Source organism: Schistocerca serialis, chromosome 1 (assembly GCF_023864345.2).
Source record: "Schistocerca serialis cubense isolate TAMUIC-IGC-003099 chromosome 1, iqSchSeri2.2, whole genome shotgun sequence".
NCBI classification, from domain to species: domain Eukaryota; kingdom Metazoa; phylum Arthropoda; class Insecta; order Orthoptera; family Acrididae; genus Schistocerca; species Schistocerca serialis.
This window is the reverse complement of record NC_064638.1, coordinates 872,410,650-872,430,474: the sequence shown is the minus strand read 5'-3', so window position 1 is coordinate 872,430,474 and position 19,825 is coordinate 872,410,650. Positions and strand designations below refer to the sequence as shown.

At 38.4% G+C, this 19,825-nt stretch overlaps 2 protein-coding genes across 4 annotated transcripts in view; one reads left to right on the top strand and one right to left on the bottom strand.

The window, feature by feature from the left end:
• Positions 1–19,825, top strand: part of LOC126486232 (uncharacterized) — a 97,656-nt gene that overhangs the window by 44,047 nt on the left and 33,784 nt on the right. The gene's annotated exons all lie outside the window — the stretch shown is intronic.
• Positions 2,260–19,825, bottom strand: part of LOC126486196 (glutamine amidotransferase-like class 1 domain-containing protein 1) — an 86,650-nt gene continuing 69,084 nt past the window's right edge. For 2 of the 3 annotated variants that reach the window (XR_007588087.1, XM_050108933.1), the window contains one exon: positions 18,153–18,727. Coding sequence is in view for 1 of the 3 variants with exons in the window: in XM_050108933.1 (XP_049964890.1) it covers positions 18,709–18,727 (19 nt within the window). In the remaining 2 variants the exon portion in view is untranslated. Of the gene's footprint in view, positions 2,580–18,152; positions 18,728–19,825 lie in introns of those variants that run through there. The other variant, XR_007588088.1, reaches the window with a different exon arrangement.

Below are 19,825 nucleotides of genomic sequence, written 5' to 3'. Positions count from 1 at the left end.
CTGTCAAGCTAATCATGTTTGAGCAAAGTCACAGTTTAATTAAACAGTGGTAAAATAAACTTACATTACACATGCTAAAGCACTTTTTAATTAAATAATAATAAAAAACTGCATTATATCCACCTGCTGCCATGCACAAGTGTTACCGCACAGTAATGGCTGACTCGAAGCATTAAACAGTGCATTTGCATGAGATCCCAGCCAACCACTTATTCAATTATTAATTATCTCTTAGACAACTGCCTGGTTGTGGGTTTGTGCTACTAACTCATAATCTGGACGATTTTCTGGCAAAAATCATAAACTTTTTTCTCACATATATAGCTGTTTCTTTTATATTACTGATGCCCACTTGGATGAATGGCAGCACAATATATCACTGTGTTAGATGAAGGAATGCCGAAGGAATAGATATGTGCTTGCAATTGTATAACAACAATGGAATAGTAAAAGACAATGTTATTTATGGATGGTGCACTTTTTACATAGGCATGCCTGCTTGAGAGTTAAGAGTTTTCACATAAAAAATTGGAGGCATTACTTTTCAACACACACTCATATACTCCCTTATCTTTTTCATTTAACAGGTCTACCACCCTGTAAGTATCTTTATTTATATTAGAGCTTGGATGGTAAGCGTTGACTAACACCATATCATCCACCTTGAAATTAGGCATTATAAGCCTTAGGTTTATTCTGTTTTACTCTGAGTCTTTTTATTTAATCCATCATCTAAATATTCATGAATATTATGCTTATAACCCCTCTGACCATTTAAAAAATTTTAATAAAGGTTTTTCAATGAACTTCTTGTTTAATACCTCCTCGGGTGAAAATGAAGTAGATAGATCAGACTTGTTTGAGGTTACTTTGAATTCAGATATAAACTGTGTCCAGGTTGATTGTTGACACACACTATTTGTAAGACTAACTCATCCAGTTACCTTCAGTACTCTTTTTGACAGATGTCCTGTGCATGGTATTTAGAAATTGTGAAATGATATACTTCTTCACATGCTACAAATGCCTTAACTAGGTTCTCCAACATCTGTAAAACAGTATTTTTAACTATCTATTACATTGATAGTACTTGCTATCTTAATTGGATATAATTCAACATATTCTGACCAACACTTAACTATTATAAAAGGATATAACACCACCTCTACCATTTGGTAAATATTCAAATGCATCTTGAAGTGTTTTTCTTGTTGGTTTAGGCTTTTATATAGCTGCTGGCTCACTGCTTGTAGTTGAAACTTGTAGTGAGACACCCTTCACTAACAATACCTTTTTTTTATACATAGAAATAGGCAATACCAAAAAGCACTTTTCAATCTTGTATAGGTTAAAATTACCTAAGCTGCTACACTAAAAGAATGTATTATACTTCAAGCTAAAATATATAAAAAGAAATTAATTTGTTACAATCGATACTGCTAAAATTCTTCTTCTTTTAGGAATATTTGAAATTATGAAATATTTGGCATACTTAAAATTCATGTTATTAATTGCACAATCTAATGATAATTATTAAATTTATTTCTGGATTCATTTACAAAATAATGATGTAACTTGGTGAAAGTTTTCCTTTTGTCAAGAAAGTTTGTAAACTCTCTGTTTCATATACTCTTTGGAATAATGTTAGTACCGCAGAATATAAGTAGGAGTGGGCAGACCTCTGATGGAATCGGACGTATTTTTATGATTGGCAATAATAATGTAATTTGTGGTACTATGGAAGTGGAAATTGTAAATATGGTGTGATATTGAAAATTTGTGACAAGAAAATAAAATTCAAGAGAAAAACAGGCAAATATTGAAACATTATTATGTCAACTGGAACCCACAAAGTTAAAGAAATTTCAGCCTCGAGAATCTACCCCTAGACGTGACTGCAGCCAAGAATGAGAAAATAAAGCTAAGTAAAAAAGTTTTTTTTTTGTATATCTTACGCCTCTCAAAGATTTTGAAACTAATGGAGAGACTGGAAAATTTAATGGTGACATGTGGGAGGGTAAGATTACAAGCTGAGTCAGAATACTTCACAAGATCTGTCACCCAACACCAGATGTATTTACCTTTCTCTTTTAATCCGGTCACTGTAGTTGATTCTCTTGAAGTAGAGGTCCTGCTAATCAGTGCCTCTGACATCCCATGTGTAGCCAAGGAAAGGCTTGACTTCTTCACATTCTGCAGCTGTTATTGAAGCAAAAGAAGATAACTTCTACTCATATCATGAAAAAGTATGTCCACCACTTTCCTTTTAAAAACATATATTTCTTCAAAAAAAGTGTACAGATCATTAGAGTGACTTGTGAATTTGAGTAGAAGACAACTTTACATACGAGATACACCTCAACGGCTCAACATGACATTCAAGACTACAATATTTCATTTGCCACAAAACCATCTTGTCTTTTGCTTTTATTCTTGAAGAGTGTGGTTGCTCTGTGACAGCCACGCTATCGCCAAGCCATGATGTCGCAACATAAAAAGCCCCGCCCAAAGCAGTTGACGCCATTCATTTGTCATCACACCTGGCCATTTTCTTGTATTCCACACCTCCTGTTTAATGTCTGCAATTATGAAAACAAATGCCTGCACACAGTATATGCTCTACGACTTACTCCCTACTTTATATTATTCTATCATGATCATCTTTCTCTGTATTACACAAGGAATGGGAAAGAGCATGTAATACATCATTTCCCCCACTTAACAGAGAGATGTCAGGATCTCTCATAATCTCAAATAAATAAAGTACAGTAAAATAAAATAAATGGATTTCTCATTAACATGCAACTGCAAACAAGGTAATTACTTAAACATATTTGTACATTTATTTAACAGTATTGCATTGCCTTCATGTCAGTATACTCTAGTGTTTCACGTTTACCTCTTGTATCTATACATAGTTGCCTACGTTTCACTCTTCCTCACATTATTATTACCTGAGAAGATAATCGTCAGGTACATGCCTACTATTTGTTCTCTAGCGTCAAATCTCAGTACAGGCTCAAGTCGACAAGCATGGAACATTCTTGTAGCAATTATTTTCGTCTCTACTATCACCTAAGTCTATTTGATTATAGAACCAGTTTGGAGAAAACTTTCATATCGTGACCACCAGTCATAATACAGCTTCATACTTTTGTATTCACTCCACTTAAACTCTTTCTAAGGGCAGTCACTGTGTCAAATCTCTATACCATTATAGATGTGGGTGTATCCTTATCCCAGCCCCCCCCCCCCCCCCTCAAAAAAAGTACAGGTTATTCTCTAAATTAATTCACCCGACCAAGGTATAGAACAACCCGTCTTTGGATCCATCTAACCTTACCTCTCTCCTACCTGTATTAAATGTGCAGGTCATTACACCTATGGATTCACCTGACCCTACACATATGCCTACCTTTCTCCTCTCCTACACTTTATCCACTATTTGGATTTGCCTATCTTAACTTCATCAGTAAACACAGTTATTAGCCCCCTTATATTATCTTTTCTCACTCTAAATTAAAAGTTTCTCCATAATTGCTTTCTGCTGACATTACCAGATTGCTCAACTATCTTTTAACCCTTTTTTTCCTTATTCTTGTTTATGATATCACTATGTACACATACTTCTCACTCTCTCGCTTATACTTACTGATCCATATAGCTTATCCTTTACTTTCATATAATTACTAGATTTAGACAATACAAAATATTTTATTCCAAGTATTTCTTGTGAACAGACCAGGATAGTGTTAGCACTTCATCTCCTGTTATTAAGATTTATTCCTGGTGGACCTACTCCTTGTTGAATACCAGTTATCAAACCTTCTAGTTCTTTTGTTAACTCTTAAGATCTTGTTAGCACTCCATCAGTTTGTCTTGCCTTCCATCTCCTACATGGACTCTTCTCCCCTACAACATGTGGTGTGACTAATATGTGTCACTTACTTAACTCTAAAGAAAGATCCTGTTTGTCTATTGTCATCATCATACGCGAAATATCCACCAGTGCAATACTACTGTTGTAGGTTGTAAATTCTACAACATAGACTGTGAAAAGAAGAGATCCTGTGATCTTGCATATCAACAGAGGGAAGATAGATTTGGTACTCCTAATGGAGAAGTAAGAAAAGGGAATAGAGAGACATGTGTTAGGATTGAAGAACAAAAGATGACAGTACCCCACAGATGGACTCCCTTACCACTGCCCCCACCCACCCCAGGGACCCCATTTGCTAATGTACTTCACTGTGGAGCCAGAGAGAGAAGTTGTTCGGCATTCCCTACACAACAGACTTGCCACGGCTTCACCATCATAGACACCCCAAAAATTGAACCTAACTAACCCCTATGAAATGCACTGGAATAGGCAAGTATAGTCACATAAGTCATCATCAACAGTCAATATGATTTCTATTATTGGTCTATTTATTGGACACTACTCGATACAGTTGACATCATTACCCATGATTAATCTCCTCTAAAAAAAATTAAAATACAAACCCAACCATTCTATTTTTCTTTCCTTAAGTCTAAAAAATGTACGAAACAAATAACTTCTTATTCTAAATTCTAGAATATTCAGCTTACTATATTCATAGCTGATGCAAAGACAAGGTGAGTTAAAGCATTTCTCTGGAATTTTCATAGTGCCATAACTTCCTCCACTTTCTATTACTATCATATGATAATAGATCTAATAGCGTTCTTATGCTTGGCATTTCTTGTCCTACATGCAAATCGCACAGCTTCAAAATTTCCCTTGAAATGTTGATTTATAGTTAAGTTTATTATTTAAGCTCATGGTTATCTCATGAATGAATTGATACAATTATTATTGGATAAAGTATAGACAGTATGCATAGAGGAGTTGGGGTTGTATTTTTAGTTCTATATCTGAAAGAAAGGGTGGTAGAAGGTATAATATTACTAAAAGCTAACAGAGTAGTCAAAGAAGATAGAAACTGTTCCTGAGAAAACTAAGACAGAAATACGGAAACAATTTAACTCAGACGGCCAATGGCCATCAATACACTGAATTCGCAAAAGGCGCATACTGTCTTGGTGCCTTAAGTCTTTTAATCATATCTATATTGTATAATTCTTTAGCTTGCCCTGTATCAGGGTCTCTTAGATACACTGCTTTTGGATGCAGTATATTCTGAACTTAAAAAAGTACACTGTAACGCTGAAACAATTTGCTCGTTCCCTTCTTGAAATTCAATCTATGATGAAAACTCTAGACTAATACCAAATCATTTATTTGAAAGCTTGGTACAACAGCTTTATCATTAAAAGTTCCAACTCTCTTTTGTGACTGTGTAATCTGTTTCTCTTGTACCTTCTCTTGCAACTTTTCCAAGTCAATCGCCAGCGAATTCAGCCACAAACAATTATAACAAGGGCTCTCCTATACAGGTTTTATTCATAGTTTCTACAGGAGCTAGTCCTGTTGACATATGTTGCAATTCATTAAGGATTACTAGAAATTCTGACACTACTTGTGCCCAGGTTGTGTGCCTTGTAGAAGAGAACGTTTCACACAATCATCCTAATTCCTTCATAACATGTTCACAAGGATTGGTTTGTGGACTATACTTGGATATAGTTATGTGTCTTACCTCTTCCCAAGTCAAGAATTCCTTAAAATTATGGCCAATAAATTGTGAGCCATTATCAGTTAACAGACGTTGTGATTTACCCACATCTCGAAAATACTCTTGCAAACAATGCATTACTATATAAGTATTTGCTTGTTCAATGGGATAAAGTTACTTTGACCTACAGACGGCCAACACCAATATCTTATTTACTTTTCCCCTGCCTGTGTGTAATTGTCCAAAGAAGTCTGCTGTTGTTAGATCATGCAAACCTTTTGGAATTATCGGATATAGTTTAAAGTGCACTTGACTATTATCCTCTTTAACGAGTTAACAGTCATACACAATCTCAACACAGTAACTACCTTCTGACTCATATTCTTGAAATAATAAAATTTATACATGTGTTTGATACACTTCCTTGTTCCAAAATGACCATATCCTTTGTGTAAGAACCATATCAGATCTGTTTCTACACTACATGGAATACATAGTCTCCTGCTTGACTGATCTGACGGTGCTTTTCAAAACAACACATCTTTTATTATAATCCATTCAGATTTTTCTGACCGGAGCAATGATAGTTCTTTACAAATGCACTTACATCCTTGTTCATGTATCTTAAACCCAAAAAATTGATGGGAAAACTCCCGGTCCTTCAGTTCATTTCACATTACTCGCACCTAATGGTAATCGTGATAATGCATTGGAAACTATATTCTGTGACCCTTTCAAATAGTTAATTTTTATACGATATTCTTTTAAAAACAGCCCAGAGCATGAGTCTGTGAAGTAATAACCTGCTTTCCATCAAAAGTAACAATGCTTGATGGTAACAATGTGTGATCCCCATATTGCTATCTGTTAGTTTTTAATACTCCACACTACTGCTAACAGTTCTGTCTCTGTGCCTGTGTAATTCATTTCATGCTTTGTTAAACTAAGGCTATTGTTCTGTGTTTCCCCACTTCAGGATTCTACTCCCCTTGCAATAATTCTGCTGCAGTTCTGTACTCCGATGCATATGTGGCCAGCTGAAATGGTTCATTCATTACAGGATGACTGAGAATAGGGGCATCTACCAGCACCTGTTTAATATTTGTACAGGGTGTTTCAAAAATGACCGGTATATTTGAAACGGCAATAAAAACTAAACGAGCAGCGATAGAAATACACCGTTTGTTGCAATATGCTTGGGACAACAGTACATTTTCAAGCGGACAAACTTTCGAAATTACAGTAGTTACAATTTTCAACAACAGATGGCGCTGCAAGTGATGTGAAAGATATAGAAGACAACGCAGTCTGTGGGTGCGCCATTCTGTACGTCGTCTTTCTGCTGTAAGCGTGTGCTGTTCACAACGTGCAAGTGTGCTGTAGACAACATGGTTTATTCCTTAGAACAGAGGATTTTTCTGGTGTTGGAATTCCACCGCCTAGAACACAGTGTTGTTGCAACAAGACGAAGTTTGCAACGGAGGTTTAATGTAACCAAAGGACCGAAAAGCGATACAATAAAGGATCTGTTTGAAAAATTTCAACGGACTGGGAACGTGACGGATGAACGTGCTGGAAAGGTAGGGCGACTGCGTATGGCAACCACAGAGGGCAACGCGCAGCTAGTGCAGCAGGTGATCCAACAGCGGCCTCGGGTCTCCGTTCGCCGTGTTGCAGCTGCGGTCCAAATGACGCCAACGTCCACGTATCGTCTCATGCGCCAGAGTTTACACCTCTATCCACACAAAATTCAAACGCGGCAACCCCTCAGCGCCGCTACCATTGCTGCACGAGAGACATTCGCTAACGATATAGTGCACAGGATTGATGACGGCGATATGCATGTGGGCAGCATTTGGTTTACTGATGAAGCTTATTTTTACCTGGACGGCTTCGTCAATAAACAGAACTGGCGCATATGGGGAACCGAAAAGCCCCATGTTGCAGTCCCATCGTCCCTGCATCCTCAAAATGTACTGGTCTGGGCCGCCATTTCTTCCAAAGGAATCATTGGCCCATTTTTCAGATCTGAAACGATTACTGCATCACGCTATCTGGACATTCTTTGTGAATTTGTGGCGGTACAAACTGCCTTAGACGACACTGCGAACACCTCGTGGTTTATGCAAGATGGTGCCCGGCCACATCGCACGGCCGACGTCTTTAATTTCCTGAATGAATATTTCGATGATCGTGCGATTGCTTTGGGCTATCCGAAACATACAGGAGGCGGCGTGGATTGGCCTCCCTATTCGCCAGACATGAACCCCTGTGACTTCTTTCTGTGGGGACACTTGAAAGACCAGGTGTACCGCCAGAATCCAGAAACAATTGAACAGCTGAAGCAGTACATCTCATCTGCATGTGAAGCCATTCCGCCAGACACGTTGTCAAAGGTTTCGGGTAATTTCATTCAGAGACTACGCCATATTATTGCTACGCATGGTGGATATGTGGAAAATATCGTACTATAGAGTCTCCCAGACAGCAGCGCCATCTGTTGTTGAAAATTGTAACTACTGTAATTTCGAAAGTTTGTCTGCCTGAAAATGTACTGTTGTCCCAAGCATATTGCAACAAACAGTGTATTTCTATCGCTGCTCGTTTAGTTGTTATTGCCGTTTCAAATATACCGGTCATTTTTGAAACACCCTGTAAATGCTTCTGCAGGCCCCTCACCCCATGACCATACAGACTGTACCTTTAAAAGATGCAGTAACTGTGGATCATTCAGGACTTGTCCCTGAATGTAACGATGGTAAAATCCTGCTAATCCTAAAAACGAACCCAATTTTTTTCTGATTTTTAGGTTACAGAGACTCTTGTGTAACTCTTATTCTATCTGGGTCTGGTTTTGTATCCTTAACCCTAACTAAATGTCCCAAAAATTTTAATTCTCCCCTTGCAAAATGTGATTTTGACAATTTTATGGTTATCCCCTTTTCATTAAACCTTTGCAAAGATTTCTGAGTATATGACGATGGTCTTCCCAAGTTTCTGATACTAGCAAAATGTCATCTACGTAAATAATAATAATAATAATGAGCATATGGCATTGGTGGCCGGGAGACCCCTCGCGGGGCGGTTCGGCCGCTGCTCCACAAGTTCTTTAACACCATTACGGCGACTTGCGAGTGAATGAGGATGAAATGATGATGAAAGACACACAACATCAAGTCATCTCGAGGCAGAGAAAATCCCTGACCCCACCGGGAATCAAACCCGGGACCCCATGCGTGGGGAAGCGAGAACACTACCGCAGGACCACGAGCCATGGACATCTACATAAATAATGAGTTCTTATATAACAGTTATTTGTCTAATGCTCCATTGAACACCCGTGTGAACAAAGACACTGAAATATTTAACCCAAATAGTAATATCCTAAATTGGTAAGATTTTCAGCAAATAAATATGTGGTATACGTTTTAGAGTCACTGTGTAGCTTGATCTGCCAATAACTACTTGTGAGACCCATGGAGGTGAAATATTTGGCCTGTTCGAATTTGGTTAATAATTCCTCTATACAAAGGGGTCTGTTCCTTTCGGTTTCTATACATTTATTTAATGTACGGGGATTCAGCACCAAACAAACCATCCCCTGTAGCCTTTTTCACTATAAGTAATGGATTATTATATAGGCTCGAACTTCATTTGTTGAGTTGGTTACCTACCATTTTGATGATTTCCTCTTGAAATGCTGCTCTCAAGCTTATAGTTACTGGATATGGTTTACAAAAGAAAGGGTCTGAATTCTTTACCTTAAATTTACATATATAATTTTCTATGATGCCTGGTTTGTCAGAAAATACATCACTATACTTAGTCAGAATTTTATACAACTCTTGCTTTTGCTCAGCAGTTAACAATGGTGATTCATAAGCTTTGTTAAATATCAGCCTTTCACTAGTTAGTACATCATTTGCCATTTCATCTTGCAAAACTAACTGAGCAGTTGCAATTAAATGTATTTCCATGATTAAGATAAGGGTTGGATTTGTTTCCGCATCTTACTTAAATAATATTTCACTATTGCTTCCATTGAAATCACAAAATAAGGTTTTCATATCAAAATTTACAGCTGCTTTATACATTGCTGTTTTGACACTCTTTATTGTGGTGGTGGTAGGACACATTTCGCCCACTCATAGGTGTATTTCTATTTTTGTTTTCTCTTCGTACTTGCTAATGAATGGTTCATGGTGTGGGTTCCTGTAGTCATGTCCTAGTTCATGAACCATGGGCAACGTATGAGTGGCCAAGTAAGTGGTCGCGACAGTCAGGATACCAGTTACTTTGGAATAAGGCTGGGCATCTCGGACATATTCTGAGTCGTGGTCACCTTTGTGCTCATACGGCAAAGACTACCAAATCCACTGGTTAGTCCCTCAATCGTTAGGGGTAAAACCCAATGGGACTCGGGGCAAGTAAGGCTAGCAACCTGCTTCCTTGGTTCTTTAAATATGATGCTGGCAACAATCAGAGCAAAATGCCTCGGACCTTTGGAGGTGACGGAGTCCCACCTCTAACTGACAAACCAGGGACTCCTAAGATACGACTTGGCAAACAAATGGTAATGAGATGGGGAGCTATTAATATCAATGGGGGCTACTCTGAGAAGAAGGTAGAGCTGGCAGAGGCTGCAAGTAAGATGGGGCTGGACGTTTTAGCTGTTGGTGACATTCGGGTAAGGGGTGAGAAAGAAGAGGAAGTGGGATAATACAAGGTCTACCTGTCAGGAGTCAAAGCAGGAATAGCACAATGGGGTGTAGGGCTTTACATCAGGAAAGAAATGGAACCCAGCATAGTTGCAATAAGGTACGTAAACAAACGACTGATGTGGATAGATTTGACAGTGTCTAGCAAGAAAATTAGGATTGTGTCAGTATATTCGCATTGTGAAGGGACAGATCAAGATAAGATGGATAGTTTTTATGAGGCACTCAGTGATGTAGTTGTTAGAGTAAAGGACAAGGACAGTGTTCTGCTCATGGGTGATTTTAATGCCAGGATTGGAAATCAAACAGAAGGGTATGAAAATGTTATGGGTAAATTTGGAGAGGATATGGAAGCCAACAGGAATGGGAAACAACTCTTGGATTTCTGTGCCAGTATGGGCTTGGTAATCACAAACTCCTTTTTTAAACATAAGAACATTCACCGGTATACTTGGGAAGGCAGGGGAACCAGATCTGTCATGACTATATAATAACAGATCAGGAATTCAGAAAGGCTGTTAGGGACACACGTGTATTCAGGGGATTCTTTAGTGACACTGATCATTATTTAATCTGCAGTGAAATTGGAATTGTGAGGCTGAAAGTGCAGGAGGTCAGGTCATATGTAGGAGGATAAGAGTGGAGAAACTTCAGGATAAGGAAATCAGGCACAAGTACATAATAGCGATCTCAGAAAGGTACCAGTTAGTTGAATGTAGTCAATTACAGTCATTGGAAAAGGAATGGACAAGGTACAGGGACACAGTACTCGAAGTGGCTACAGAATGTCTTGGAACAGTAGTGTGTAAAAGTAGGATGAAGCAAACAGCTTGGTGGAATGACACAGTCAAGGCAGCCTGTAAAAGGAAAAAGAAGGCGTATCAAAAATGGCTACATACTAGAACTCAGGTAGACAGAGAAAGTTATGTTGAAGAAAGAAACAAAGCCAAACAGATAATTGCAGCATCCAAGAAGAAATCTTGGGAAAACTTTGGAAACAAGTTGGAGACTAAGGGTCAAGCTGCTGGAAAACCATTCTGGAGTGTAATTAGCAGTCTTCGAAAGGGAGGTAAGAAGGAAATGACAAGTATTTTGGACAGGTCAGGTGAATCCTGTGGATGCCTTGGGCAGATGGAGGGAATATTTTGAAGAGTTGCTCAATGTAGGTGAAAATACGATCAGTAATGTTTCAGATTTTAGGTAGAATGGGATAGGAATGATGATGGAAATAGCATCACATTTGAGGAAGTGGAGAAAATGGTCAATAGATTGCAGTGCAATAAAGCAGCAGGGGTGGATGGAATTAAATCGGAACTCATCAAATACAGTGGAATGTCAGGTCTTAAATGGCTACACAGGATAATTGAAATGGCCTGGGAGTCGGGACAGCTTCCATCAGACTGGACAAAAGCAGTAATCACACCAATCTTTAAACATGGAAACAGAAAAGATTGTAACAACTACAGAGGTATCTCTTTTAATCAGCATTGTGGGTAAAATCTTCTCAGGTATTGTTGAAAGGAAAGTACGAGTATTAGCTGAGGACCAATTGGATGAAAATCAGTGTGGGTTTAGGCCTCTTAGAGGTTGTCAGGGCCAGATCTTTAGCTTACGGCAAATAATGGAGAAGTGTTATGTGTGGAACAGGGAATTGTATCTATGCTTTATAGATCTAGAAAAGGCATATGACCAGGTTCCTAGGAGGAAGTTATTGTCTGTTCTATGAGATTATGGAATAGGAGGCAAACTTTTGCAAGCAATTTAAGGTCTTTACATGGATAGTCAGGCAGCAGTTAGAGTTGATGGTAAATTAAGTTCATGGTTCAGAGTAGTTTCAGGGGTAAGACAAGGCTGCAACCTGTCTGCACTGTTGTTCATATTATTTATGGCTCATATGTTGAAAACAATAGACTGGCTGGGTGAGATTAAGATATGTGAACACAAAATAAGCAGTCTTGCATATGCGGATTACTTAGTTGTGATGGCAGATTCGATTGAAAGTTTGCAAAGTAATATTTCAGAGCTAGATCAGAAATGTAAGGATTATGGTATGAAGATTAGCATCTCCAAAACGAAAGTAATGTCAGTGGGAAAGAAATATAAACGGATTGAGTGCCAAATAGGAGGAACAAAGTTAGAACAGGTGGACGGTTTCAAGTACTTAGGATGCATATTCTCACAGGATGGCAACATAGTGAAAGAACTGGATGCGAGGTGTAGCAAAGCTAATGCAGTGAGCGCTCAGCTATGATCTACTCTCTTCTGCAAGAAGGAAGTCAGTGCCAAGACTAAGTTATCTGTGCACCGTTCAATCTTTCGACCAACTTTGTTGTATGGAAGCGAAAGCTGGGTGGATTCAGGTTACCTTATCAATAAGGTTGAGGTTACGGATATGAAAGTAGCTAGGATGATTGCAGGTACTAGTAGGTGGGAACAATGGCAGGAGGGTGTCCACAATGAGGAAATCAAAGAAAAACTGGGAATGAACTATATAGATGTAGCAGTCAGGGCGAACAGGCTTAGATGGTGGGGTCATGTTACACGCATGGGAGAAGCAAGGTTACCCAAGAGACTCATGGGTTCAGCAGTAGAGGGTAGGAGGAGTCGGGGCAGACCAAGGACAAGCTACCTGGATTCGGTTAAGAATGATTTTGAAGTAATAGGTTTAACATCAGAAGAGGCACCAATGTTAGCACTGAACACGGGATCGTGGAGGAATTTTATAATGGGGCTATGCTCCAGACTGAACGCTGAAAGGCATAATCAGTCTTAAATGATGATGATGATGATGACTTGGCAATGAGTAATATTTTGTTTCTTAATGAACTTGACTGGGAATGCCTTATTATCCATGCTATTATGTTCCCTGTTATCCTCTAGCATATGTTCATTCCTTTCTTTGTTTAGTGTATTTATCCTATCAACAAAAGTTAACGGATCATTAACCATTGTCATTCTTATTGTACATAATATGGTAACATTCATACCAATATTTTGACTAAATGGGACTCCTCTATTGGCTCATCTAAATATTTAGACCGAGTCAGGTGCCATTCTATGGACTTGTTAAGACTTCGCCAGGAGTTGTTACAGCATGTTGGTTCTAATAACTAACTCTAATGTCAATTTCTCTTGTGTGCTATCAGACCAATATTTTCTCCTAAATTTTCCCTTAACCCTTTGCAGCCTGTGGAGAATACAGTTCCCTCGAAACATATTTCTTTACAGTGTTTAAGGGAATATGTGTTACCACTTCTGTACGCTCCTGGCATCTAGTGGCAGTCCGCTGCACCAGATGTAGTTTCTCTTTGTTGTAAAATATAGTCTTTAGAACCATGGGAAGTATATATCCCACCAAACAACAGTGTTCTAAGTTATTAGGAAGTAGGGTTACCACAAATGTAGTTTCTGGAAGGGGCTTGGGAAGTATACTCACCACAAAATTAATCTGTCATTTGTGGTCCTTCAGAAGCTTGCTTACCATCAACGCAGTGGTATCCCAGAGCTTTTGGGAATACATTTTACCATCTCTGTCTATGACTGACATCTTGTGGTGGTCGACTGCACCAAGTGTATGAAAACTGCTACAACAATCTGTTTCTGTTTGTCGTGGGATCACTACTGTTGTCGGAACACACTCATTTGCTTCTGCAATATGTGTTATTGCGGCATGTATCAGCTCATACCTTTACTGTGTGGTAAAGTTTCAAGGATTATTTTCATGTTGTGGTAAGTAAACTTTAATATCACTAATAAATATTTTTAAATAAAGTAAAAGAAAACAAAACAGTGTTCATTATTTTTTTATGTGTAACGGCAGCACACAACACCACACAAAAGGGACGTGGGAAATCCATTTGCCATCAGTTTTGATATCTCACAAAGGCACCATGATGATATATGTACCACCATAGATTTTGGTCCTAAATCACAAAAATAAAATTATCAAAGACTAAATATAGTCAGTTGATCACATTTATAATAAGACATCAAAAAAATTATCTTCACTGAGTTGCTACAAAAAATGTACCTGTGTAAGGGTTAAAATCCTCCCAAGCTAAAAATCCTCAGAATGAGCAGTACCCTATTCTTCTGCATCACTATCAAATAACTCAAGGCAAAATCTGTCTTTCTGCTATCCTCCCAGGTCTTTGGTAAAGATCTACAAAATACTCTGAAAAATAGGTGGAGTGACCTTCCCTGTCTGGTTTAATTTCAGACACTGCTTTGATAAATTCATATTACTTCCCCACTTGTAAATCCTCAAATAAACTACTTCATAACCCACTGTTATATACATCTGCCTTCTTATTGATTTCCTCCTTAGTACTCTCAATAGCCTCCCATAATCTTGTTAATTTTTTTTTCTTCTTCACTTCCCTTGAGTATTAGTATTAAGGAATTCTTCATTCTCTTGTAAAGTAGAATTTACAAATTCATGTAATCGTTCCTCCAAATTACATAGTGTTTCAGGTGTGTTAACTATTTCTCTAAATTCTTTGCATTGTTCTAAAACAGTTACAAGCTCATTTGCCTCTGAGGTTTGCTTTTGAACCTGGATGAATGCTAACGGCAAATTTACCTACTCTGTTGATTTTTTACATCTAATTCTTTGAATTGTTGTATTAGTTCCTTGTCAACTGAATTGCATTGTTTACTGATCTCATCCTTCAACTCCCTAGGCAATGGGGTCAAAGTACTTGCAATGCTAATTAATTTAGCTTCTATTTCCTATTGGGTGTGTTCTGTTGTCTCTAGTTTCAGTTTTTCTTTCATTTTTTCTACCTTGACAGACAGTTCATTACTTTTAGACTCTACTTTTTCAGGTAGTTCCTCAATATTAAAATATATTTTGCCAGATTATTATTATTATTATTATTATTATTATTCTCATACACACACAGTTTATACGATTATTGACAGAGCAACACAGTTTATATGATATTTGACCAAAATTTGGCCACTTCCAGTGCATTTCTCACTGTCCGGTGAAGGTCATCATCAGTACAGGTAGCTGGAACAATCAACACAGAAGCATATGTAGAACAGCCTGCACAGTCACATTGGGTTTTGTTTTCTTCAACCTATCCCCATTTTGCCAGGTTAGCCCTTGATTAGCCCACTCTTGACCTCAGCCTATTCAAGGACTTCCAAAATGGTCAGTTCTCATCATGAACAGAGGGTAAAGATTCTGAAAATCTTCTCCAACCAGGAGGCTGGGATATCTCAGCCCCTCGTAGTTGCAGCCTGGCTTCCTCATCAGTTGTTCTAAGGAAGCTTTTCCTTGACCTTAGTCATCGTGGGTAGGGTTGTTGCCCATGCTTCAGTTTCGCTCTTTCCCTGCTTGCTGCTATTTCTCTTCGAACAGGAGTGGTGCAATTCCTGCAAGGTGGTAGAGCCATTCAACTGGAGGTGACTACAAGCAGTGTGTTATAATTCTCCTGTGTCGGTTAGGGCAATATCCACCTGTTTAGCATGTGCTGACTCATACCAAACAGGACAGGTATACTCTGCAGCAGAGCAGCAAAGTGCCATTGCAGAAGTTTTCTCAGTAGGTTGTTCCTGGTGGAGACTTTTGATTTGAAATTCAATTTTACCAGATAATTCCTTCCTAATGTCAGACAGTTTCTTATGTTGCGTCTACTTTGTCAGATAATTTCTTAAAATCAGAATTAATTTCATCAGACACTTATTGTAATAAACCTTTAAACAACTCTAGAGCCTCCAAGGCCGTTTTGCTAGGAATGACTGGCATATATTGCAAATATTCTCTATTATGTACCCTCTATTACTGTAATAAATTGTTACTGCACAGTTTCCTTAAAAGTGATAACACTGAAACACGGTGTCACTGTCTAGACGAAAAGAGAAAAAAGGTTTTGAAAGTGAATTTCTGTCTTTTCTCAACACCTTACCCTTTTTTATGAACTGCACTCTCTCTTTGTGTAGCTGATGCAACCGCGTGGATGTGGTGATGTACCATGATGATTTTCACCACCCGGCATAGCTGATGTTTCAAATAATAGTGATAGGTGGACTGCACTGTGTCATATAGCAGCACCCCTGAACACTGTTCAATTACTACTGTATCGATGTCACGATTTGAAATCTTCTTCTCTGAAGATGATTAAAAATTCTTTTCCTCTAAACCCACCAAGAATTACTCTGTCGTCGTTAAAAATTCTTTTATTCATGTGTTGTTGTTGTGGTCTTCAGTCCTGAGACTGGTTTGATGCAGCTCTCCATGCTACTCTATCCTGTGCAAGCTTCTTCATCTCCCAGTACCTACTGCAATCTACATCCTTCTGAATCTGCTTAGTGTATTCATCTCTTGGTCTCCCTCTACGATTTTTACCCTCCACGCTGCCCTCCAATACTAAATTGGTGATCCCTTGATGCCTCAGAACATGTCCTACCAACCGATCCCGTCTTCTGGTCAAGTTGTGCCACAAACTTCTCTTCTCCCCAATCCTATTCAATACTTCCTCATTAGTTATGTGATCTACCCATCTAATCTTCAGCATTCTTCTGTAGCACCACATTTCGAATGCTCCTATTCTCTTCTTGTCCAAACTATTTATCGTCCATGTTTCACTTCCATACATGGCTACACTCCATACAAATACTTTCAGAAATGACTTCCCGACACTTAAATCTATACTCGATGTTAACAAATTTCTCTTCTTCAGAAAAGCTTTCCTTGCCATTGCCAGTCTACACTTTATATCCTCTCTACTTCGACCATCATCAGTCATTTTGCTCTCCAAATAGCAAAACTCCTTTACTACTTTAAGTGTCTCATTTCCTAATCTAATTCCCTCAGCATCACCCGACTTAATTCGACTACATTCCATTACTCTCGTTTTGCTTTTGTTGATGTTCATCTTATATCCTCCTTTCAAGACACTGTCCATTCCATTCAACTGCTCTTCCAAGTCCTTTGCTGTCTCTGACAGAATTACAGTGTCATCAGCGAACCTCAAAGTTTTTATTTCTTCTCCATGGATTTTAATACCTACTCCAAATTTTTCTTTTGTTTCCTTTACTGCTTGCTCAATATACAGATTGAACAACATCGGGGAGAGGCTGCAACACTGTCTTACTCCCTTCCCAACCACTGCTTCCCTTTCGTGTCCCTCGACTCTTTATAACTGCCATCTGGTTTCTGTACAAATTGTAAATAGCCTTTCGCTCCCTGCCATCTGGTTTCTGTACAAATTGTAAATAGTCTTTCGCTCCCTGTATTTTACCCCTGCCACCTTTAGAATTTGAAAGAGAGTATTCCAGTCAACATTGTCAAAAGCTTTCTCTAAGTCTACAAATGCTAGAAACGTAGGTTTGCCTTTCCTTAATCTTTCTTCTAAGATAAGTCGTAAGGTCAGTATTGCCTCATGTGTTCCAGTGTTTCTACGGAATCCAAACTGATCTTCCCCGAGGTTGGCTTCTACTAGTTTTTCCATTCGTCTGTAAAGAATTCGTGTTAGTATTTTGCAGCTGTGACTTATTAAACTGATAGTTCGGTAATTTTCACATCTGTCAACACCTGCTTGCTTTGGGATTGGAATTATTATATTCTTCTTGAAGTCTGAGGGTATTTCACCTGTTTCATACATCTTGCTCATCAGATGGTAGAGTTTTGTCAGGACTGGCTCTCCCAAGGCCGTCAGTAGTTCCAATGGAATGTTGTCTACTCCGGGGGCCTTGTTTCGACTCAGGTCTTTCAGTGCTCTGTCAAACTCTTCACGCAGTATCGTATCTCCCATTTCATCTTCATCTACATCCTCTTCCATTTCCATAATATTGTCCTCAAGCACATCACCCTTGTATAGACCCTCAATTTTATTCATATAAAGACATTTTTTACTTGATATGTAAATTTAATTTGAAGTTAACATGATACTTGTACCACAATTGTACAAATACGGTCGGTCTTCAGATTTCATGAATTGTTCCAATATTTCCTACTGATTTCTTCTTAACAGGCTGTTACTGAGTTTAGACAATATAGTTACATCCGTTCACTTATAGTTTCTCCTTTTGTTTAATCCTTGTTGCTCTTGGCAGTGGGATGATTTATCACTTGTGGACTTTCAAGATTTTGAAAATGTATGGTTCTTTATTTTCTTCCTTTTGCTCCAATACTCCATGTTCTGTATACTGGGAGCCATGTTAAGTGTTTTTATTGTTGGTTTAGGGTTTTATGTAGCTACTGGCTTGAACCTTGTAATTGAAGCTGAGTAAGAACACTTCATGAGATTTGCCACCCGATGTAACATATGACATATTTACTTTTTTTTCCAATCAGGTCATCATAACTGATGATCTTGAAGTAGCCATCCTGCTAATCAGTGCCTCTGAAATCCCATATGTAGTTGAGGAAAGGCCTGACTTCTTCATGTTCTGCAGCTGTTACTGGAACAAAAGAAGGTAACTTCTACTCATATCATGAAGAAACATGTCCACTCCTTTCATTTCACAAACGTATATTGCCTTGAATGAGTGTACAGATCATTAAAGTAACTCATGAATTTGAATAGAACACAACTTTTCAAACTAAATATGCCAAACTAAATAGGCTCACCATGACATTCAAGATTACAGTATATTTCATTTGTCACAAAACCATCTTTTCTTTTGTTTTCATTCTTGGAGAGCATGACTGCTTTTTGACGGTCATGCCACCATCGATCTGCAACCTCAAAATGTAAAAGGCCCCACCCGCAGTAGGTGAAGTTGTTTAATTTGTTGTCACATCTTGCCATTTTTTCGTAGTCTACACCTCCTGTTTAATGTTTACACATACAAAAACAAACAGCGACACACACAGTATATGTTCCGTGACTTGTCTGCAACTTAATTTATTATATCACGATCATCTTTCCTTGTACTACCAAGGAGTGTGAAATGTTGTTTCCTAAACAGTATGTAACACTTCACTACATGCAGTTCGTTCTTCCTCAGACTGGTGACATCTGCCACAAGGACAATGCAATGTGTCACACAGCTGCAGCATATGTGCATGGTTCAAAGAGCACCAGGGTGAGTTTACTGTACTCCCTTGACTACCAAACGCCTCAGATTTAAGCACAAACAAAAATCTGTAGGACCACTTTGACCGGGCTATTTGCACCATGGATCCTCTACCAAAAAACCTAGTACATCTGAACGTGGCACCAGATTCAACATGGTTCCACATTCCTGTTGGTAACAACTAGAATCTCACTGGTTCTCTTCCTGCATATCTGGCACTGCAAAAGCTGGTTATTCAGGCCTTTTATAGGTGGTCACATTAATGTGACTGGAAGACATACTATCATTAAGGAAACATTGGCTTGATGCCGTATGGAATAATATGTTAAATGTGAAAGTTTTCACTCAAGATGACAATGCTCACTTAAGATAGAAGCTAATGCAAACAAGTGGATACTGCTTTAATGTGACAGAGTATGAGAAGAACGTAATTACATTATACACATACCATATTCAAATTCTAATGGAAATAAAACACAA